Source organism: Notolepis coatsorum, assembly GCF_963971535.1.
Source record: "Notolepis coatsorum genome assembly, chromosome: 11".
In the NCBI taxonomy this organism is placed as follows: Eukaryota; Metazoa; Chordata; class Actinopteri; order Aulopiformes; family Paralepididae; genus Notolepis; species Notolepis coatsorum.
Window position 1 is genome coordinate 26,078,575 of NC_140175.1, and position 24,726 is coordinate 26,103,300.

Genomic DNA, 24,726 nt, shown 5'->3' on the forward strand with positions numbered 1-24,726 from the left:
ATATTTCCCTCTAACTCTTTGTCGTCTTTAACTCTCCTCCAAATCCGTCCCTGCTCTCCTCCTCTCATCCATGCAGGCCAACGCTGGAGGTTTAATATAGCCAGGGAGTGCCGTGCCGTCTGTGTCCCCATATAGTTGACCTTCTATATACAGGTCATCAACAGAGGATAACACTTTAGTTTTTCTAGGGATCGTTTCCTAATCGTTTCCATCTTTTAATAAAAAGGCGCTGTAAGTGGTATTCTGTTGTTAAAATAAGTGGTCTACATCATACATGTTAAAATAATAGCTCCACATTCCGACAGCCATCACTGAGCATCGTTGAGTGTTTGGTCAGTAACATGGGCCTCCCAGTCCCTCCGCTCCGCAGTAAACAGGAAATAAATGTTCTGGTATCGCGTTCTCACTTTATCCAATCAGAGAGCAAACGTTTTTAAATATAAAAATGGAAAACTAGTTTTAAGCAAATAATGTGCTTGAAACAAGTAAAATAACCTGCCAGTGCAGTGAGCAAATTTGGCTTGGCAAGATTTCTTAAGTAAAATATCTACGGTTCTCTCTCCTGATTGGATGAAGTGGGAATGGGATACCAGAAATGTATTTTCCGTTTACTGCAGAGCGGAGTGACTGAGACCCTACTAGCCCCTTTCGTGACTGTGATGCACGCCAACAAGGTTTTGGCCGAGTGAATCCACGGTCCCTTGCTCCCCGATAGGAAACCAACCTAGGTTTACCATGAAGAACTGGTCCTGCCCGAACCGTTCGTTATACAAGTATCACAGAGTAATTTCAAAGGTACTCACAGTTGTGCACGAGGGTCTTGGACAGAGAAACGTAATGGTTTGAAAGCTCGGAGTCGCTAATAAACATTTTAAATAATTTTTATAAACTGGTCAACACAGCTTTATATCCGGCATTGGGTGCATGATGCGCATGCTCTGAGCCGTTTTGAGCAGTGTTGACTAGTTTATACAAATTATTTAAAATGTTTATTAGCAACGCCGAGCTTTCAAACCATTACGCTTCTCTGACCAAGACCCTCGTGCACCTGTGAGTACCTTTGAAATTGCTCTGTGATACTTGTATAACGAACGGTTCGGGCAGGACCAGTTCTTAAAAACTCTATATCAGTGATGGCTGTCGGAATGTAACACTTACTTTGACCAAAAAATACCACTTACAGCACCTTTAAGAATTCCCCAAGGGACTTGGTAATTGAGGCCATCGTCTGTACCTCGTGTCGGTCGTGTTCTGCGATGATGACCCCTGCCGTCTGCTGGATGCTATCAGGCCTATGACTATGACTCACCTGTCTTGTGTTTTTTTTTGTGTGGGTCTCATCAGTGCAACTGGGAACAGCTGTGACTCTGTGTTCCCAGGCTATAAGGTTCTGTCTGCAGCCAACTCTCTTTCCGTCTGCTCCTCCCCACAGGCACCCTTCTCATTATGTCGCTGCCTTAGTTCTCTTTTTCTTTTGTTATGCACTTTGCAACACGTGCGCACACCTTCCTGTCACTCACGCACCCACCGTATACCACTGATTATAGTGACATTCACACCCCACGCTGTTAAATCCTTTGTTGTACCTTGGAGTTATCTCGTTTGTTTCAAGTAAATTACTTTTGTTAGCTTTCACAATTTACCATATTCACACGGTGGCCATTTTGCTGTTGATGTCATGCTCAGGTTGGGATTTCTTTACTCCCACTGCTGTGTGAATAATGGTCAACAGTATGTCTCTATTTTTGTCATGGCCTGAGAGCCAGGTTGAAAGTACATAATCTTCATAAATTCTTGCCATGTTTTCTATGCTAAATCTTTTTCTTCAACGTTACTAGTAACTGATGGGTTCAGATAAATGTAGTCCAGTAAAAAGTACAATATTTTCTTTGAAATGTAGTGAGTAAAATTACAAAGTTCCCCAAAAATGAAAAATACTCACGTAAAGTACAAGTAACAAAAAATGATACTTAAGTACAGATACTTAGTTACTTTCCACCACTGCATGCAGGTAAGCGGTCCGTGTGGGAGGAGCGAAAGAGGCGGATGTGGACATGCCGTGTGGATCTAAAACACCTACATAAAGTCTTGATGTGTGGAGAAACGTGTGACTTGTGTAGTAATAAAAGGACTAATAGCTTTCAAAGTCAGATTACACAACTCGCCGTTGGAAAAAATGACACGAGTTGGTTGCTAATCGGACTGTAACCAATTATCGGCGCATGGAATCCCCCCCCCCCTTCATATGAACTGACCAGTGCTGCTGTTGCTGTGCGTGGGGGAACTGCTGAAGCTGGGGCGGGGAATGTGGATGCGCCCCACCATGCTGGGCTGGTCGTCGGGCACCGGTCCTCCTCCTTTCCCCTCATCTTCCTCATCCTCCTCTCCGCTGTCCCACACGCTGCTCTCCGACGGGTACTCGTAGGTGCTGTGGAGGCTCGACTCGTTGAACGAGATCGTCATCTGTGTTAGGAGAGAGAGAGAGAGGGAGAGAGAGAGGTAGAGAGAAAGAGATAGAGAGAGTGGTGGAGAGAGGCAGTGGTAGAGAGAAAGATAGAGAGAGGTAGAGAGAAAGAGATAGAATGGTAGAGAGAGAGGTAGAGAGAAAGAGATAGAGTGGTAGAGAGAGAGGGAGGGAGAGAGGCAGTGGTAGAGATAGAGGTAGAGAGAGTGGTATAGAAAAAAAGAGTGGTAGAGAGAGGGAAATAGAAAGATAGAGAGTGGGAGGGAGAGGATGGAGAGAGGCAGTGGTAGAGAGAAAGAGAGGTAGAGAGAGGGAAAGAGATAGAGTGGGAGGGAGAGAGGCAGTGGTAGAGAGAAAGATAGAGAGGTAGAGAGAAAGAGATAGAGGGAGTGGTAGAGAGAGGGAGAGAGAAAGAGAGGGTGGTAGAGAGAGAGAGGAAGAGAGGTTTAATGGTTGAACATTTCTTGAAAGGTCTGATGAAAGCGGAACAAAAGGCAGACTGTGCGTTTGTGGTTTTCAATTGGACACCGATAATAACAAGACAATACCCATCCCAGACAAAAGCGGGACAGATATACCAATCATTAGGTTTAAAAAAAACAAAAAACAAAAAAAAACAAGATTGTGATTCATCCGGATGTGATTGTAAGTTCTCTCCCCCGGCAGACAGGGCAGGTGGCGGCCTCACAGGGGCCTCTTCTGGCCTCGTGACGGATGGTCTGGGAGCTCTCGCTGCAAGACACACGTCCATTTGGCAAAGCATCAGTGGTCTGCAAACAAGACTCCATGTGGCGAGACAAGGCCGGCACTTTGCTGTTGCACCGCGCCGTCCAACACGACTAGCAGCTTCGCAACCAAAAGGCTGCCGTCGTCTGGAGGCCACAGTGATGCTGAATCCTCAAGGACTTTTTGGTTAGCGATCGTTCCGGTTCCGGCATTGCGGGTTTCAAGGGAACAATGAAAGCACGTTTTGATACATTTTGAAATCGGTCTTCAGTAAATAGAAGAAATGCTTTATTCCATTCTAGTTTCAAATGCACGAGAATGTTAAAAACACTCTAGGGTGTTGCTAATATGTCTATATGTCTATACGTCTACTATGCACTCATAGTGTAACACTGTAGCTGCCAGAGATGTACCTCTCTTGCTGACCTGTTCACAATTTGTAAGTCGCTTTGGATAAAAGCGTCAGCTAAATGTAAATGTCAAATGTAACTGCAGACCGGGGTGATTAAAGATTTAAACTGTCATTAAACAGTTTTAATGTATGTTGCAAGACATTCCTCGTGTCAGGGGGCAGTGGCACAGAAGCTAAAAAGCCTATTTCTCAAGTTCAGTGTGAAAAAGGGATTTGAAGTGTAAGCCAATCATTGGAGCGAGTATGATAAGGTCCAGAGGAGGTGATATAAGATCTCCAACAATGGCTTCATATAGAAACAGATGCCGGTGCAAATCACGTCTCTCTGCCAGAGTGGACCGCCCAACCTTATTGTACAGGATACAATGGTGATGACGAGTACTATAACTCCGGTGATAACTCTGAGGGCTGAGTGACATACAGAATCCAAGAGTTTAAGAGTGGAAGGAGTAGCATGTCTATAAATCACATCTCCATAATCCAAGACAAATGGAAAAACCGCTTCAACGTCCCTCTTCTTTCTGCTGATCACGAAGCTGATTCTGTTCCTGTAGAAGAAGCAATTTCTTTTTGCCACACTTGATAGAACCAACATGGAAGTCTGTTTTGGCCTTTAAAAGGGGCACTACATCCAATCGTGATTTATTTTGCACATAATGTCACACGCATCCAAAAACTCAAAACAGTCCTGCGCATATTAATTGAAACAATTTTGCACATATTCATTTAGTTTGACAGTTATCGAGGGAGAAATGAGTTTGAATGTGGCCACCGGTGATTTAATCGCGGGACATTGATTCCTTGTGTTAATTACAGCTCCATGAAATGATGGGTATAACTAGACGGAAGAAATAGCAACACCTTGTCTCATAGGGACTGCTACCTTATCATTTCACCGAGCTGTAATTAACACACCCCATATTAGAACTAAGGCGTGCTAGCAGCGGTAGATGAGCTTTCAACAACATTTGCAAACAAGCAACAGTCCACAACGGCCAACGGTTCTGGACTGAAAGGTTCTGGACTGCCGAGCAGTCATGGAATGTCTTCTGATCAGCAAATACACAAATGGGTATTTCCAATAGCCTTTTTGATTGATGATGATTGATCAAGTGTTCCTTTATTAATCCCCTTGGGGGAAATTCAGGTGTCATAGCAGCATGGGGGGGGGGTGGTACAGGTAGACTAGTCGGAACCCAGGATAGAATTTGGAACCGGGGCACGAGGACTGGGGGGAACTGGTTGTAGGGTCCGGAGTAGGAGGTGGGGGTGGCGAGACTGGTCTGGGGCTTTATGATGCAGATTAGTGCAGAATTAGAGCAGAGGGCGGGATGGAGCCAGGCACGTTAAGAGACTCTGAATACCAGCGCTGTCAGCTGACCGCTGCTGGCCGAGGAAGACGGGGAGGTATGCGAGGGTACGTGACGTGCCGAGGTGTGATCGGCCACGAGGAACCCAACCTGAGCATGACGCAAGAGCGAAACCCACTGTGAATATGGTCAGTACTCGGTACACTTGCCTGTCCGTCACAATCACACACAAAAAAAATCCATCGCTTCTCGCCGCTCGGTTTATACGGTTTGAAGCTCCCTAGTGTGTAGTAGTAGTAATATAAGTATAGTTGTAAGGTACATAGTAAAAAGACAGTAAGAAGGTTATCATTTTGTTATTGTTATTTATTTAGTTGTTTTTATTTTTTTATTGTTTCATTGATTGCCTTTCTTATGGTTTTTTTTTGTTTTTTATTTGCATTTCAGACCAAATAAAAGGTTGAATGATGAAGGTTGAATGAATGGTCGTGGGGGTTCATAGCATTCATAGCTCCATGCAACCTTCTCTGTGAATCTCTCTTAATTTCAGACACTGTATGATAGCATGTACAGTACAACAGTTCTGCATATACCACATATTTACATGTATATATATATATATATATTTTTTTAACCTTTATTTACCCAGGGTAGGTTCGCTGAGCACGGATGCTCTTTTTCAGGAACGCCCTGCTTCACATTCACACAGTTCCATTCACACCTGGGAGCTGCCCAGTACAACCACAGTCTGACACCATTGGCCACTGAGCAACTCCACTGGAGCAGTTGGGGGTTAAGTGCCTTGCTCAAGGGCACTTCAGCGGCAGATTTTCCCTGCCGGTCCCGGGGATCGAACCGGCGACCTTCCGGTCACAAACCCGCTTCTCTAACCTTTAGGCCCCCGCTGCCCCATATATGCATTCAGGGCTTCCTTTATATTACAGCATAATATATATATACCCATATTTTACCCCTCTATATACTTGCTTGTACACCTGCACATAACCCTTAGCTCTGTATGATAGCATGTACAATAATGCTGTATATACCATATATATATATTTATTCCCACTGCATATATACCTATCCTCACCTGTCTGTACCTGTCTGTACATATCCTACTCTTACTAGTTACACTGCTGGCCAGTAGTAGTCATACCGTCTCTATTTATATAATACAACTCTGTACACACATCTGATTAGCACTACACTCAGTGGCACTAACTTGTATATTTTGTACCCAGTTTAACCACCTGTACATTGTATACTATATTGCTGTTGCACTTTACTGCTACATTTGCACTCTGGTTGGATGCCAAAGCTCTTTTCGTTGTACTGTACTTGTGCTGTATAATGACAATACAATTTATTTGAATCTAATCTAAATCGAACACGAGTGCGCAACGCTGTGCTCACATGTCGAGGGAGACGTGCTCAAGGGAAGTGGGCCAATCACAGCGCTGACGGTGCCGCGTCGCCCCCACCTACCCCCCACCAACAGTTACATTTCGGGAGAGGTGCATGCAAGCTCCGCCCCCAGAGGCTCCTTGGCCTAACGCCGGGGGCCGGCAACACCTCCGGCTGCACTTTAATATTCGAGGATAAATTAAAGGGAGCCAAAAAAACAATGGCGATTTATTTTGCATATAATCTCAACACACACATCCGTAAACAGTTTTAGTTTGAGTAAATGAGTTTGAATGTGGCCACGAGTGAGGTCATCGGGGACGTTGAATCCTCGTGTTGTGGTAATTAATAATTACAGGACCATAAAATTATGAAAAGTAGCAATGCCTCGTCTTAGAGGAACTGCTACCTCATCATTCAATTGAGCTGTAATTGACACAATACAAGGATTCAATGTCCCAGATGACATCACTGGTGGTGACCATAAAAACACAGGCTTGTTTACTCTCAATAACGGTCAAACTAAATCAATGTGTTCAAAACCCGTTTACGGATGCGTGTGAGATTATGCACAAAATAAATCAGCGTTGTTTTTTGGTGAAGTGCCCCTTTAAGCTTTAGGGACATAGGGGCTGCTTCGGATAAGAGTCTATACCAGGGAAGTGTAAACGGAACACACCTGCATGCCACAGTCCAGACACACTTCTTAAACCAGGTCGAGTTGATTCACATTCTCCTTTGTATCGATAGACCAGGTTTTGAACACATTTCTTATAAACAGTTCTGATGACATTGTGCCAAACTCAGATTAGTGTGCTGTACTGCGGACGGATTGAAGTCAATAAAAGACAGCGCTCATTAGGAGGCTCTTTTGTTTTCATAGGGTGCCTTTTTTCATCTTTCAGTAGGGATGTGTAACGATGCATCGATTCTAATGTGACGATTCAACTGCATCGATTTAAAAATGTTAGAATCTATTATAATCGAAATTAATAAAAAAAAAAAAAAAAAAAAAGTGTATTGTTTTTATTGACCTATAGTCCATTCATGCTGAGTGAATCAGTTCCCCCAGCCACATTTGTGTATTCAAATTTTTTTTGGGGAATTAACTGATAGAAAATGTATAGAAAATTAATCGAATCGTGGTCAAATGAAGAGATTTCATGATGCATTGAATCGTTGCCTGAATAATCGTAATCGAAATTAATCGTTGTGAGGTCGCATTGTTACACCCCTATCCCTCAGTATAGACCACCGCAACACTTCCGGTATTCTGAAATCATGGGAGAGAGAGAGAGCGGGGGGAGAAAATGAATGAATGTGGATGAGAGCCTTGACATTAAGTGATGTATGCAGAGTTCGGGAGTAGGTGCGGAAAAGTTACTATAGCTCGGGCCGAGAAAGTGCAGATCGACTTGGGGTTGGTCTCTCCGTGTTCAGGAGACTCAGGCGTATACAAGTCTATTGGATCACGTCTCCAGCCCCCCCACAGCCGTAGCTACAACCACTTAATGTCAAGGCTCTCATCCACATTCATTCATTTCCCCCCCCCGCTCTCTCTCCCATGAGCTCAATGTAAAGCGGAAGTGCAGTGTTTTCTTTTCTAACGTGTCCTGAGGAAAGAAAAGATGATCAGATTGAACCTTTAGCTTTAAGAAAAATTCATAACAAGCTTGTAACACTGCAGCATTTCAACTATACCGTAAAATTATCATTCCGTCATTTAACATGAAACGGTTCAGACTGGTAAAAATATGTACGCCTTAAAGGAACATGAGGGAGCAGCTTAAGTGCAGTTCGTAATGGTAACAAAAAAGACAAAGTGACAAACACTTTTTTGTCACCGACATTTGAGTAGTTGTGTGCTGGGACCGCGGTGGAATGCGCACAGAATTCTCCAGAGTCAGATGAAAATAGTCCAAGCCGATCTAAAGTAACATCCTTGGCCTTTCAGTGACAGTGACAGACTTTAACAAGCAACACCAATGGTATGTTCAGCAAAAGTAATAGGCTTTTTTTTGGCCATGTTTTTTCATGTGACATGAAAGCCATGTCACTGTTTTTCAAAACACAGCTTTTCCACAACATCCAATTTTAGCCCTGAAACCTCCCCCTCACGCTCCTCCTCTGTAAAACTCTGTACCACAGAAGAAGCGCTCCCCCCGCTAAGTTAAGCTGGCATTCCGTCTCAGAGGAAGCCTCTACTGCCAAACAAAAGAGTGCATCAATAAATCAGACTAGCCACTGGGCTCACTTCCTGTTTCTTCACTTCTGTCTCTTTGTTTTCCCTTCCTTAGCCTCTGGGTTGCTCTCTCTCTCTCCCTCTCAGTCTCTATAGGGCGGCTATGTCTTGGTATCTCTCTCTCACTATAGGGCTATGTCTTGGTATCTCTCTCTCACTATAGGGCTATGTCTTGGTATCTCTCTCTCTCTCTCTCTCACTATAGGGCTATGCCTTGGTATCTCTCTATCTCTCTCTAGGGCTATGCCTTGGTAGGTATCTCTTTCTATCTCACTATAGGGATGCCTTGGTATCTCTCTCTCTCTCACTATAGGGCTATGCCTTGGTATCTCTCTATCTCTCTCTAGGGCTATGCCTTGGTAGGTATCTCTCTCTATCTCACTATAGGGATGCCTTGGTATCTCTCTCTCTCTCTCTCTCACTATAGGGCTATGTCTTGGTATGTCTCTATCTCTCTCTATAGGGCTATGTCTTGGTATGTCTCTATCTCTCTCTAGGGCTATGTCTTGGTATCTCAGTCTCTATAGGGGTATGTCTTGGTATCTCTCTCTCTCACTATAGGGCTATGCCTTGGTATCTCTCTCTCTAGGGCTATGTCTTGGTATCTCTCTCTATCTCTCTCTCTCTAGGGCTAAGCCTTGGTAGGTATCTCTCTCTATCTCACTATAGGGCTATCATATGCCTTGGTATCTCTCTCTCTCTCTCTCTCTCTCACTATAGGGCTATCATATGCCTTGGTATCTCTCTCTCTCTCTCACTATAGGGCTATCATATGCCTTGGTATCTCTCGCTCTCTCTCACTATAGGGCTATCATATGCCTTGGTATCTCTCGCTCTCTCTCTAGGGCTATGCCTTGGTATCTCTCCCTCTCCATCTCTCTCTCTCTCTATAGGGCTATGCCTTGGTATCTCTCTCTCAATCCCTCTCTCAAGGCCGACACTCTGGGACTACCCCCCCCCCTCTCTTTCTGTCTGTGTAAGAGATAAAGGACTGTATTATTGGGGCAGAAGAGACCGGTCTCCTGTCCTCATGCGCTGGGACAGGCCAACAGAGAGCTGATTCAGACCCCAGGCCTCTTCTCATTCTCCACACAGTGCACTCAGAGACAGGACACTGCTAGCGAGAGTCTTGATTGAGTCATCAACGCTACAGCGAACACCATTAGGAACCAAGGGTATGGGGGGGGGGGGGGGGGGGGTATTTACACCCAAAAGCATTTCGCAAGTTGCTTTCTCGAGAAGTAATAATCTTTTGCATGCAACATCCGAGATGGAGACATAAGAGATTATGTGCAAGACGGCGAAATAATGTTAAAATGCTGATGGAGAGAGCAAGAAAGAAAGAGCACGAGAGAGAGAGAGTGAGAGAGAGAGCACTTTAGCCAATAGGCGAGATGGGAGTTGTGCCAAGAATTTTTTCCAGGCCACCCAGCATGGTGTGTCCTCGTTTGGATGAGAAATTGTGCCTATTGAATGGACTGTACACACACACATATATGCGCACGAGCACACACACACACACACAATCTTCACAGAGGATCTTGGCACTGTGGATAGAGTAAAACTTGAAAGTTGCCAAGTTACAGTGGAACTACAATACAATGGAGAAAAGCTTATTAACAACTGGGGGTGTAACTCATGTGTATGTATGTGTGTGTGTGTGTATGTGTATCTATGTGTGTGTGTTTGCGTGTGTGTGGGGGTAGGTGTGTGTGTGTGGCGGTAGGTGTGTGTGTGTGGGGGTAGGGGTGTGTGTGTGTGTGTGGCGGTAGGTGTGTCTGGGCGTACATCTCTTAAGTCTGTGCTTCTAGATTTCAATGTGTGTGCTTAGGGTGGAGTGTGTCTGGCAAAAACACGTACGTGAGAGAGAGAGAGAGATACTGGCAGAGTGAGATATACAGTGTACAGTATGCCTTTTCTCCACTAGCAAGGGTTTAGCCTGCATGATGTGGCCTGTTTGGCACATAGTGAGCGTCTCCATTGTCTTTAGAACCTGGCTGGACTCTGGCTGAGACAGACACCTTTCCCAACCTCGCCAGACCTGAGCCAAAGTTAGCAGGGACTGTTGTATCTTCATGGTTTAGCTTGTGTGAATTTTGAATGGTTGCCTAGCAACTGGAGAGTTTACAACAAACACAAACCTTACCCAACCAAACCATACCATGGCTATAGCCCCAGCCAGGCTGAACATAGCTAATGGAAATGAGACTTATTGACAGACAGAGAGAGAAAGAGGCAGAGAGAGACATAAGACGGATACACAGAGAAAGAGAGAGACAGAGAGAGTGTTGTTAAAAGAATGCGCCAACATTATGGGAAATGCGCCGCTTATCATCTTCTCCAAAGTCAGACAATTGCGTTCAGTAGAAACTTGCTATCCAGCTGTAAGCTAGCCTAGCTTAGCACAAATGCATGGAAGCTGATACAGACCACTAGCCATTGTTACTCAGCTGAAACAGTTGTACCCTTCCTGCTGACTCGTCATACAGAACTTGTAAGTCACTTTGGATAAAAGTGTCAGCTAAATGACAAAATGTAAATGTAGCCTATAGCCTAAAACTCCAGGGCCCTCATTCATCAACGTGTTCTACGCACAGATCTGTGCTTAACCTGTGCGTACGATCATTTCTAAGCAAAGAGTGGGATTCATCAATTTGAACTTGAACTTGACTTCGTGCTTACATCTACGCACAGGTCAGACCACACTTACCTGGCGCCCAGTGGTAGAATATATTATTACAACAAGGAAATGAGCTTCTGTGCATAATAACACTGGCATGTTCTGTACGAACCGTAGTTCATTATAGTTCATTGTAAAATAGCAACAGTAGTGTAATTATGGTCAAAACCCTATAAATAGCATTTGGAATAATAGATCTTTCTCTCAGAATGAATGCAGCATGGTTTATATAGCGTTATCGGAATATACGGGGTGTAGGCTACTGACTGACTGCGCTCCGCGTAGCTTGATTGATTGATTGATTGAAAAGTTTATTAACAGATTGCAGAATGGGTACAGTACAGTACAGCTCAGTACATACAATTGTTAATTGGGGATGCAGACCAACTTTCGTCTTGTTTACATCAGGGTCCCCCATTTTCAATTCATCATAAATCATAAAGCTCAACTCGTTATTATTTTGTGCACAGACCGCCGAAACACGGGAACGTTTTGATTATATTTAAAAGGCTTTACGTTAAACGAAACAAGTGGAATTTCGAAGCTGTAAGCAGAATAAGTCATATGAATATAGTGTTCTTCCCCCTTTTTACTGTATAAGAAAGAATAGAAAACGCATTGCAATGACACCATGCAGATAGTGGACAGACTATATGATGGGATTCAAGTTCGCGTTTTTGTTGCTCATAGGCATGCTGTCAGAGTATGATATCTTAATCAAACATTCTAGAACATTTGTCGTCACAGATCATGTCCTAATAGAACATAGGCTATGGCATGGATCGTGATATTGTGTGGACTGTTATTATTACTGTACACCGGTACCACCCATTGTGACAACAGCCTTGTGAGTCCCGCACACAAACATGATGGAATTCAAGTTCATGTATTGAAAGGCGGCTACATCATACATGCAGTGAGATTCATTGTTCTTGTATATGCTCTCGTATTATATTGTTTATATAGGCTACCCAATACTGACATCAAAATAGATTGTAGTATGCCTCTAGAAATCATATGCAGCAGGTAGAAAATTGACGGGAGATCCATCGCGATTTGGAATAGAATTGAGGAGAACTTTAATCCCTGTGTATTAATCAAACAACACGGGAAAAGGCAGTCATATTCCAGCGCGGTCTTTATTAGCCGACAACAAAATAGATGCCTCTAAAAATCATATAGCCAATCGAACACAACTAATAAAGGCATTCATATTACATCACGGTTATGATGACACACAACCAACGCCAAACAGTGGTCAACGAACGGTCTTTATTAGTATTTTGAGCTGTCCATGCAGAATTGCAGCAATGGTCTTAGGGAGCCGTTGATATCTGACATCACCGTTTACAAATCCGCCTTTTATTTATCCCATAATACGCGATAGTGTCTTCTTGGTTCGACAGCAGTGAATTCTCCGTGGAGTTTCTCAGAGTCCCGCTCGGGTCAGTCCATTATTTCACATCCCATGGGGGGTGTTTCCTCATTTTCATGACCATATATGGATAATCATGCACGAGCATTGACGGTAGAACAAAGTGGTATTCATCAACACGGAGGAGCATAGAGCCTGCTTACGCACCGTGTGATGAATCCCGACTTCCCTGTGCGTACACTAGTTCTACATTCCGTGCTTACGTGTGGAAATAGAAATGTTCTACGCACACTATTGATGAATGAGGGCCCAGGAGAGGTGCTTTTGGCCAACGGCTAGGCTAGCTGATCCGTATCCGCTTCCATTAATTTGTGCTAAGCTAGGCTAGCTTGCCGCCAGATAGCTTTCTACTGAACTCAGTAGGGCTGACCTTCGAAATTGTTTTTGGCATTCGAAGCTTCGGGGCCGAGATTCGATTTTAATTCGAAGCTTCGAGATTAAACTTTTTAAAAAAGAATTATGTTGTGGGACTTGTACAGCACTTTGTTCAACTTGTGCTGTAAAGTTTAAACCTTTTAAAATCTTAGACAAACGAAACACTTTGCTTTCATGAAATATTGTAAGCCGTCATTTGAGGCTTTATAAAAGCAGCACAATGAACACAAATCTGTCAGTGCCGAATCCGACCTCATCTTAAATAACAAACAGCATTGCTTGTTGTAGTTAACGAAGAGAGGCAGAGTTGATTAAAAAAAATTAAAAAGATGTCCATGCCCATCGAACAAAGCTTCGAAGCTTTGAAGTATTTAAGACAGCCCTAGAACTCAGACACAAAATCTTCTTGTCCGACCTGGAGAATACGGTAAGTGCACTTCCCATAATGATGGCGTGTCCCTTTAAGGTGAGGTGAGGGGCTGACAAGGGCCAGACTGAGGCAGGCTGACCAGGTGTGTGATTATAGCCCCACCTCCAGCTAGGTAGTTAATATTAGAACAGCACAGGAACTGCCAAGGTATGCAGCTGCACACCTGTGTTATTAGTGCCTGAGAGGATAATGAGACATGTCAGCTTCATCACAATCATTATGCTCCGTGGCTCTCAACCTTTATTTAATAAAAACATAGATACATCATAAAGGCAGACTTCATGAATGAACGCTTTGACCTGACAAAGACACATATGTATCAGTAGGCTGTTCTTTAAGGTCTGAACAGCCCCTGGCTCCAGTGTTGTAGTCACTGAATCTCAAGTCTGAGTAGAGTCTCGAGTCCCCAGTGTTCGAGTCCGACTGTCCGAGTCCAAGTCACCAAAGAAGAGCCCAAGTCGAGTCCAAGTCGAGTCCCCATTACCTGAGTCCAGGTCATCAAGGTTGAGTCCACTCCACTCTGGCAGTCAAAGAGCTGACATACAAATAAAAAAAGGTCTACATTAACCATAAATTACACAGCGGTCACCATTTCAAAAGAGAGTTTATTTACTTTGTGACATAATAGCCAAACAAATGCACTAGCCATCAATATCTTATGCCGAATGATTAGGGCCTATTACAAAAATGTTTTAAAATATATAACTTGTTAGGGCGGCTATGTGGTGCAGTGGGCAAGGCGCTCACCACCAATGCAGGAGACGCTGGGTTCGAGCCCAGCTCTCCGCATTGCTATCAGCTTGGCTGGTCGTTCATACTAATACAATTGGCAGTATTAGGGGGTGGGAAGCTGATGGGTGGGGATCGGACGTTGTGGACAGCGACTCCTACAGGTCGGTTGGTGCGCCTGCGCAGCAGAACCAGGAAGTGACGGGGACGGCGTGCCCTCCAAACGCAGACCCCCGACGCTGAGAGATCGCGCTGTGCAGGTGAAAAGATGCGACTGCTGCTTCCTCGAGTACCGGAGGGGACACGTGATGCAAGGCTTCGTCCACATTGCAGCCGACTTGTGGGAGGCATGGCCTAACAACGTTCGAGACAGGGGAGGGTAGAATTGGACGATACGAAAATTGGGATGGGAGAAAAATAGAAAATGGGAGAAAAAAGTAGATAAAAAGAAATATATATAACTGTTAATAAGTGTATTTATCAATTAACAGGTCAGAGTCCTCGTCTGCACCTTCCGAGCCCGAATGCAGTCAATGCTCGAGTCCAAGTCCAAGTCTGAGTCATCAGTGCTCAAGTCCAAGTCGAGTCACGAGTCCTGGGCTCGAGTACTACAACACTGCAGCCACACTGGCCAAGAACCTCTGCTGCAACCTGCCGTGATATTTACCTCCACACAAGTTATCCCAATCGGTGATCCAAATCTAAACAAACCAGTAGACCCACAGCTGTTGATACCAGGACTTTTAATACTAGACAACTAGACAAAAATGAGTCCTTGTGTCCTTGTATTTGTGGCGATAAAGGGTGTTTACATTGGTAATGTGCAGTGAAACAGAGGTATATTCTGATTTGCGATGGGTTAAGAAAGTTCCAAAAAGCTAATTTTCCATCTATAAGTTAACATCTTCAAGATATGTATATGAATATATCCCATACTGAATATATCCCAGTGATTCCCGCTGCATGTTAACACTTTGAGTGCCAACGACGCTATATGTCGTTAGTTCATGCCGACCGTTGAATGCCAGCGACGACATATAGCGTTTGTTTGTCTTTTTTTTTTTTGCGATTTGAATTCATATTTCATCAATCTAGTCTCACGTTAGGGCTGGGCGATATGACGATATTATATAAATATCGGGTACAGTTCATTAACGATACACTTTTTTAACGTATCGTGGATATCGTGATGTTTTGCCCAAGAGGATTGTGTCGCGTCAATCTGGTCCACCCCGTTCAAACTTTTGAACAACGCCGCTCCCACACACACACTACTGCATCAAAGTTAGTTAGTACTTATGATTAACAAAGGCATTCGTTTTGTGGCATCAACATTATATAGTTACACGTTATATAGTTACACATCAGCGTATTTACCCAAACATAGCAACGTCCGATGACGACATAGATAGCAATAGATAGCAAGCGTTACTGTTCATATCTCAGTCCGTGCCGAGTTGTGCGTGCCCATTCTGCGGTCTGTTAATAAAGTTTTCAATCAGACAGATGTATGGAAAGGCTTTTATTATAACATTTGTTGCAGTAAAATCATTATGCCTCGTTGTCATGCTGCGGTGCGCTAGTAATCACTCGTCGGCTGCGGTGAGCTGTTGTTGTTGTCGTTGAGCTGAGCTCTCGTTAAAATCAAGGAGGGCATTCAGGAAGTAAAAAAAGAATAGCGCTGCTTGCCGATTGGTGCTAAGAACAGCAGGGCGGGTACAAGCGGTGTGACGTAATTGGCAGACTCGACTGTCAATCAAAATTATTCTGTTGCCGGCTGAATGATTGAATGAATGAACGTTATTAACGATTGCAGAATGGGTACAATACAGTACAGCTCAATACAACAACAGTGGACTGACTGGAGGATGAAGACCAGAAAAAGACTTTCGGCTTTTTTACATAAGGGTCCTCCATTTTCAATTCATCAAAACATTTAGAGACATACAAATATACAGTAGTTTCATAAAAATGCTAAAATCCTATTGATTGATTTAAAACTTTATTAACATATTGCAGAATGGGTACAGTACAGCTCAATACATACAATTGTTAAGGGGATGCAGACCAGCGAAAGACTTTCGTCTTGTTTACATCAGGGTCCCCCATTTTCAATTCATCATATTTCATATCTAAATCATATAATATCTCATTGCTAAATATATGCAATATATAATCTAATAATCCAATAATCTAAATCTAATATATAATATAAAAATGCTAAATGCATGGGTATTTTATTTTGTCTTTAATGTTAGCTTGCAAACTCAAATACTGTCTTGGTAAGCCTCATAATGAATTGTTTGGGGAAAAAAAGAAAAACATCGTGATGCGTATCGTGTATCGCCGAAAGGTCAGAAAATATCGTGATATCATATTTAGGCCATATCGCCCAGCCCTATCTCACGTTAGTGCTGCAACCTCTCTCTGAGCTCCATTTGGAAAATACCGCCCCCTATCGTCTCTCCCTGTGTAACTGCACCCCATTGGATTAGACTGATGGGGGGGGGGATCCAGTTTCCTCATTTTACTTATCCGGCAAGCCATCCGAAGAGATCCAAGTCTTCGCCGACCCTCAGAACAGCGTGGAATCGGTATTTCCAGTACCCAGCGCTGAATCAATAAACGCGATCGATATTTGGAATGGTGATCAGGAATTGGAATAATCTTTTTGGAGAACATCTGATCTGAGGTAAGGAATCTATTTTACCAGTCTTAGGATAATCGCATCTGTTTTCACAGAGATATCAGCGTGTGCCATATGTGTGTGTGTGCGCTGATCAGGAAATGAGAGAATAGATTTTTCAGCTCGCTTCTCTAGCGTGCATAAGTACACATATACTATCGATAATCTAGCGTTTATTTGAAAACTATTCATAAATAGGCCGAAAAATGTCAACGTTTTTTTGTGTATTCCAGAATATTCCAGTAAAGGCCGTTTATCACAGAATCTTTATATTTTCCTGAAACTTTCAAGAAAACTAGGGTTTTTCAAAATGGTGTAAAACGGAAATGAACCGATTAAAAAACAATCCGTTTCGACAATGTTGACTGCAAACAAGTCATTGATAAGCGACGGCCAGATTAGACACATAGCCATAATTTAAGACATAGTTTATGCGTTCACAACGCTATCATTGAAGTGGGTGCTGGCATTCAACCATGTTTTGCGACGGGGACCCGTGGCACTGGAAGTGTTAATACTTTGGGGGCCCCCCAAAGTATAATGGCTCCCCCCAAAGTATAATTTTTTAACTCAGTGAGCACTCATTTGCATTGGTGGCAATGAGTGCTCAGTGAGTAAAAAAAAAATTTAAAAACCATAAATGATACTTTGGGGGGAGCCACCCATCAGATGCCAGTGTGGAGTTTTCTGTCTTAAAATTTGATATAGATCATGTTCTTTGTTGGTTTGTGAGGATGTTAATACACACTTGGTAAGATGTGAGTATGAAAGAAGACTACACAAAAAACAGCAGTGACTGCTCTCAGCTGTTTAAAGGCCAACTTGCAGGTTGTATTTTTGTTCAATAAACAATGTGACTAGGCCAACGCTGACTTTCATGAAGAGGGGGGAAAAAATTATCGAAATTGACCTAGTTTTAGCGTTTTTTATCAAACATTTTGTTGACCAAACCACAAGCTCCACGCACATGCATATTTTAATTGCATGTTTCATAGCGTGCATGTGTCATCTTAATGCTGACGTCACGTCAGGTGCAGGGCAGCAGGGGCTCGGAGAGTCACAGGCAGGTAGTGGCAGGAAGCAGAGCCTTGCTACTACTAGCCGAGGAGTGATGAATGAAAATGTATCTGTTTCACCTAACACTATTGCTCCGTGATCATAGACATTCATCTCTAAAGCTAACCACTATTTGTAACAGCCACAACCACGTTACCATATTTGTAATAATGTAAATCATTGTGTCGTTGTACATATTGTGTATACAACGTTAGCAGCTAACGTAGCTTAGCTTGGTAGCCGCCGTTCTTGAAACTCCTAACAAAGCCCGAATTAAAATGGTTCTCTCCTCTTTGTATACCTGTCCTCACAAGTATTCTGCCAGGGAACTTATGGACACGACAATAGTAGTTATAAGGCGTTTGATCATTGTGTCGTTGTACATATCCACCGAGTGCAGCTAAAGGGGCTATCCACCGAGTGCAGCTAAAGGGGCTATCCACCGAGTGCAGCTAAAGGGGCTATCGTATCAACATGCCGCGACGTGTAGCTAACGTAGCTTGCATGATGCGTGTGCAGTGCTTTGCCCCACAGGTCTGAGAAGAGGACCTGCACATTTTACTCGTTCCAAAACTCTTTTACATGCACGACAGTAGACATAATGCTAATGTTAGCCAGAGCCATATAGCCAGCTTGATACTATGACCCGGGGATAAGGCGACAGCCCACAGACCAGTAGCGCTGCTGTACTGAACAACAGGCTGCCTAGTGGTAAATGTAGTTCTTTTTTTACAACATTAAAAACCTTATAACTACCTTGTTTCAACCAGTTGTAGCTGGTCCATCAAAGTCTCCGACGGTTAAACCCATTTGCGTCTTGTAAGGCGTCCATTTGGATCAAGGAAATAGCTTTCTGCACTCGTCAAAACTCCTTGTAGTGGATCAGAAGTAGGGGAAAGATACCAGATGTGACGTCATGGCCCTGATAGCTCTGATAAGCTTTTTAATTTGCTCGTGCATGTTATTCGTGCGTGGACCCTTTTAACCATTTCTGAGTGGCATTTCCGGCGTCAAATGGAAAAAAAATAATGAAATGATATACCAATGATATAAACTACCCATAATTGATCAGTAGGGTTTAACCTGCAAGTTGGCCTTTAACACTTAAAGACCTAGACACCATCACCAGTTGTAGGTTGTCTGAAGTGCAGTGTTACTATGAAAATTCACTAGAATGCAGGATAAAAACAATTAAAAATCTCGATTTTTTTTTTCACAGGGCGGGACTGGGGCTTTAACATGTGAGGTCAAATCAGCTGTTTGGACCAAGTGAAGTGGAAGTGTTTAATTAGTAATTGTTTGTTATGCTATCACGCGCGTTAACAAACGAGCGCGCGGCACATCAAAAAGACACAGGATGTAGCCGTGTAGGTTTTTGCTCGCTGCCGTCCTGGATGACAGTACGGGTGATGGTATGGATGAGCGACATGTGCAATCTGTTTACACTGCATGTCTTGAGAAGGTGTGAGTCACTCCTCCAACAGCCCTGCCCTTTGTCCTGTGTGTGTGTGTGTGTGTGTGTGTGTGTGTGTGTGTGTGTGTGTGTGTGTGAATAAGATGTCCCCAAGCGATCAGACAGGATTATCTGAGTGTTATGTGGCTGATGGGCGCATCAGTTGACAGTCAAGCAAGAGAGAAGGGAGACAGAGAGGGGGGAAGGGAGACAGAAAGAGAGAGGGGAAGGGAGACAGAAAGAGAGAGGGGAAGGGAGACAGAAAGAGAGAGGGGAAGGGAGACAGAAAGAGAGAGGGGAAGGGAGACAGAAAGAGAGAGGGGAAGGGAGACAGAAAGAGAGAGGGGAAGGGAGACAGAAAGAGAGAGGGGAAGGGAGACAGAAAGAGAGGGGAAGGGAGATAGAAAGAGGGGAAGGGAGATAGAAATAGAGGGGAAGGGAGACAGAGAGGCAGATAGAGACAGAGAGAGGAAGGGAGACAGAGAGAGGAAGGGAGACAGAGAGAGAGAGAGAGAGAGACAGAGACAGAGACAGAGACAGAGACAGAGAGAGAGAGAGAGAGAGAGAGAGAGAGAGAGAGAGAGAGAGAGAGAGGGGAAGGGAGATAGAAAGAGAGGGGAAGGGGAGACAGAGAGAGAGAGGAAGGGAGACAGAGAGAGAGAGAGAGGAAGGGAGACAGAGAGGCAGAGAGAGGAAGGGAGACAGAGAGGCAGAGAGAGGAAGGGAGACAGAGAGGCAGAGAGAGGAAGGGAGACAGAGAGGCAGAGAGGAAGGGAGACAGAGAGAGAGAGAGAGGAAGGGAGACAGAGAGGCAGAGAGAGGAAGGGAGACAGAGAGGCAGAGAGAGGAAGGGAGACAGAGAGGCAGAGAGAGGAAGGGAGACAGAGAGGCAGAGAGAGGGGATATATATTAAAATCAATATTTGTTCTTTTCGCAGAGCTTGCTACTTAGGAACGGTCCAAGAATGAGTAATAATAATGATCAGTAATAAGCCTATTGCACTTCCAACTGCGTACCAATTAACACATTACAACAGCTTAGATAAGAAACCGCTCAGGATTGAGCCAATAATAATAATAATAACAACTAGAGGGACGAGAGAGAGAGAGAGAGAGAGAGAGATGACACCTGACTGTGTGTGAGGAACGATGGAGGAAATTCATTCAAATAAAATACTTGTCGTTGAGCGTGTCGAAGGATATTTGGGGATTCAGGCCCGTGGCCTGCTGTCAACCTGTGTGCTAGTAGGTTTTTATCCAAACTGGATCAGAACTGTAGGAACTATGGCACAGGGACGACAGTGGCTCAGGAGGTAGAGCAGTCGTCTGGTAATCCGGAGGTTCCCGGTTCGATTCCCGTTCCTCCTGGGCAGCGTGTGTCGAAGTGTCCTTGAGAAAGACACTTAACATAACACCCCAACTGCTCCCGATGAGCGGGTTGACACCTTGCATGGTTGCCTCTGTGTGTGAATGTGTGAGTGATAGGGATGGGTACCTTTCACATTTGAACCGATACCGGTACCGGTACCTGTGAATCGATACCGGTACCCAACGGTACCTTTTTTTCGGTACTTTAGTCTCAAGAAATTTTATTTACCTACCTCAGTCGTAAAAAAAAAATCCAAACTTCAAATAACTACAATTTCGACAGTTTTCGGCTCGTCATTGCTCCGACTGCTTTGTTGTTGAATCAAGTCAAATCCTAGGTAAGCATATATTGCGCGTGTGAACGTTGACATGAAAAGAAAAAAGTAAAAAAAAAAAAGAAAAAAAAAGAAGGGTAAAAAAGAAATTAATAAAAAATATTTTCTTTTATTTTTTTTTTATTTTTTTTTTCGGTTTCTCACTTGATTCGATACTCGGTAGTACCGACGTGTTTCGGTTCGGTACCTCAAAAGTACCGAATTCGGTACCCATCCCTAGTGAGTGAATGGGTCAAATGTGAGGAACGAATTGTAACGCGTTTTGGATAAAAGCTGCTATATATAAATGCACCATTCACACACACACAAACAGACACAGACACAGACGCACGCATGCACGGGGGTGAGGGGTGATCGCAATACTTCCTTCACAGCACTCCTTGCCCTGCTCCCTCTAGATCTGCTTTCGGTTCCGACTCATACTAAAGAAATTATGATCTGCACAAATCAGCAGTATTAGCGCCAAAGGGGTCCGTTTGTCTGTGTGTGAGTTTGTCTATGTCGGCGAGTGTTTGTGTCTGTGTGTGAATGTGTGTGTGCGTATAACGTATATCTGTATGTCCACACCCACACTTATAAAAGGGGGGTGTGGGATTTCATGTAAAAAAATCTTTATCTTTTACAATATTCTTCTGTACTTACATGCCAATAAAATGGGCCTAAAGAACCTTGAATTTGGTGTGTGTGTGTGTGTGTCTGTGTCACTCTGTGGCCCTCTTCCTCATGCTGGAATCCTAATGACAGGATAGAATGGCAGTGGCTTGTGTTGCCGTAGCGACAGGCACCATGGATATATGTGAGTGAGAGAGAAATGAGAGAATGGAGGTGGAGCACCGGAGGGCAGAGGGGAGGGAGGAAAGAGAGAGAGAAATGAGAGAATGGAGGTGGAGCATCGGAGGGCAGAGGGGAGGGAGATGGGGAGAGAGAGAGAAATGAGAGAATGGAGGTGGAGCACTGGAGGGCGTAGGGCAGAAGGGAGGAAGTGAGAGAGAGAGAGTGAGAGAGCGAGAGAATGAGAGAGAGAGAGCGAGAGAGCAGTTGACAAGGTGTGTGAATTTGAAAGACCTAGCCTAGTGGTACGAATAGGGCTGCAACGATTAGTCAACATAATCGACGATGTCGATTATAAAAAATCGTAGACGAGGAATTGTTGCGTCGATTAGTCATAAAAAAAATTATATTATAATTTTTTTTCTTTTTTGTGCACTACCTATCTTTGTGAAAGTGGCTTCTCAGCTCTGGTCCAGCCAGCTGAAGACTTCTTAGCTTAACATAACAGACCGACAGTACGTTTGGGGGAACTAATGGGATAACTGGGGATGTTGTTTGGTCCTGACAAGAGTCTCAAAGCAACTCTGAGGTCATGCTCAATGTCCAATCTGTTCCTCTGCTCTGTCTTCAGCTGGACCAGAGCTGAGAAGCCACTTTCAAAGATTTTATTTTTATTTTTTAATATAATTGTTTTTCGATTAGTCGACTAATCGAAAAAATAATCGACAGATTAGTCGACTACCAAAATAGTCATTAGTTGCAGCCCTACGGTTGACAAGGTGTGTGAATTTGAAAGACCTAGCCTAGTGGTACAAAAGACTGACAGACGAGACAGCTTTTCTGATAAAGGTCATCCAGGACGCCGGTAATAATGACTCAGATGAGACCATATTACACAGTCCCATGATAAGCTAACCACACCATATAGAATGTGTCACAGGTAGCAGCTTTCAGCCTTGTTATATGGTTATACTTTCACATGACCTTAGAACTATAAACTAACTGTTAGCTTGTCGAATCTTATAGATTAGCCAGGATTAGCTGAGGTGAAAGACTCCTGACACAATATACAAGCTTTATAACACGAAGGTTTAAATCAAAATCTAGAATATAATCTATCGAATCGCACGGATAATCGGGATTGACCGAACCGAGACCCAGAGAATCGAGATGGATGGTGAGATTCCCTCCCATAGCCACACAGCAATAGACCAGGCCAGCTCATGCACCATGTAGTTTGAATTGTGGTACATTGATGCACCATGTAGTTTGAACTGTGGTACATTCATGCACTGTGTAGTTTGAACTGTGGTACATTCATGCACCATGTAGTTTGAACTGTGGTACATTCATGCACCATGTAGTTTGAACTGTGTGACTGTGGTACATTCATGTACTGTGTAGTTTGAACTGTGGTACATTCATGCACCATGTAGTTTGAACTGTGGTACATTCATGCATCGTGTAGTTTGAACTGTGGTACATTCATGCATCGTGTAGTTTGAACTGTGGTACATTGATGCACCATTAGGTTGAACTGTGGTACATTCATGCACCATGTAGTTTGAACTGTGTGACTGTGGTGCATTCATGTACCAGTGTTTCCCACAGGATTTTACGAGACCGTGGTGGGTGAACCTCTGCCCCTCTAGGGGGGTCCGGGGGGGTATACATTTGAAAGTTAAATGAATCAATCTGGTGCACTTTGAGAGCAAAATAAAAGAGATCTATGATGAACTTTGTGCTCAAAACACAAAGTCAACTAGACTAGTGCTTCCCAATCCTCTCCTCGAAGCACCCCAGCCGTTCAATGTATTTGTTAAATTCCACCTGATTCAACTTAACTAGCCCTTTATTAGTTGAATCAGGTGTGCTGGTGGTGGAATTTAACAAATACATGGAACGGCTGGGGTGTCTCGAGGAGAGGTTTGGGAACCACTGGACTAGAGCATACATTTGAGCCATCAAAGAAATGGAGCAAAAGTGGTTGGTCTGTGTTGAACTGGTTTATTTTTTAGAAAAATTAAATATACTGAATTACTATTACGACTACTACCACTGCCAATACTACTGATACATCCCTATTGGCAAACTTTATATTAAAAAAAAATAGTAAAGGGCGGCTAGGTGGTGCAGTGGGCAAGGCGCTCACCACCAATGCAGGAGACGCTGGGTTCGAGCCCAGCTCTCCGCATTGCTATCAGCTTGGCTGGTCGTTCATACTAATACAATTGGCAGTATTAGGGGGTGGGAAGCTGATGGGTGGGGATCGGACGTTGTGGACAGCGACTCCTACAGGTCGGTTGGTGTGCCTGTGCAGCAGAATCAGGAAGCGACGTGCCCTCAAAACGCAGACCCCCGCCGCTGAGAGATTGCGCTGTGCAGGTGAGAAGATGCGACGGCTGCTTCCTCGAGTACCGGAGGGGACACGTGATGTAAGGCTTAGTCCACATTGCAGCCGGCTTGTGGGAGGCATGGCCTAACAGCGTTCGAGACAGGGGAGGGTAGAATTGGACGATACGAAATTGGGATGGGAGAAAAATAGAAAATGGGAGAAAAAGTTGATCAAAACTAAAAAAAAATGGTAAAGAAAAGCACCATGTAGTTTGAACTGTGGTACATTCATGCATCGTGTAGTTTGAACTGTGGTACATTCATGCATCGTGTAGTTTGAACTGTGGTACATTCATGCATCGTGTAGTTTGAACTGTGGTACATTCATGCACCATGTAGAACTGCGTGACTGTGGTACATTGGTTTTCTGAGGTCTATATTTGAATACCATTTGCATTGTGTACTAAAAGCATGAAGGAGAACACGTTGCCCAACAATGGCCAACATGTCACAT

The 24,726-nt window shown here is 43.8% G+C and overlaps 1 protein-coding gene across 1 annotated transcript in view; it reads right to left on the reverse strand.

Moving 5' to 3' along the window:
• The window catches only part of tprn (taperin), a 39,190-nt gene that overhangs the window by 4,793 nt on the left and 9,671 nt on the right, over positions 1-24,726 (reverse strand). Inside the window, exon 2 of the mRNA XM_084324608.1 lies at positions 2,256-2,463. Coding sequence (XP_084180734.1) covers positions 2,256-2,463 — 208 coding nt within the window. The remainder of the gene's footprint in view (positions 1-2,255; positions 2,464-24,726) is intronic.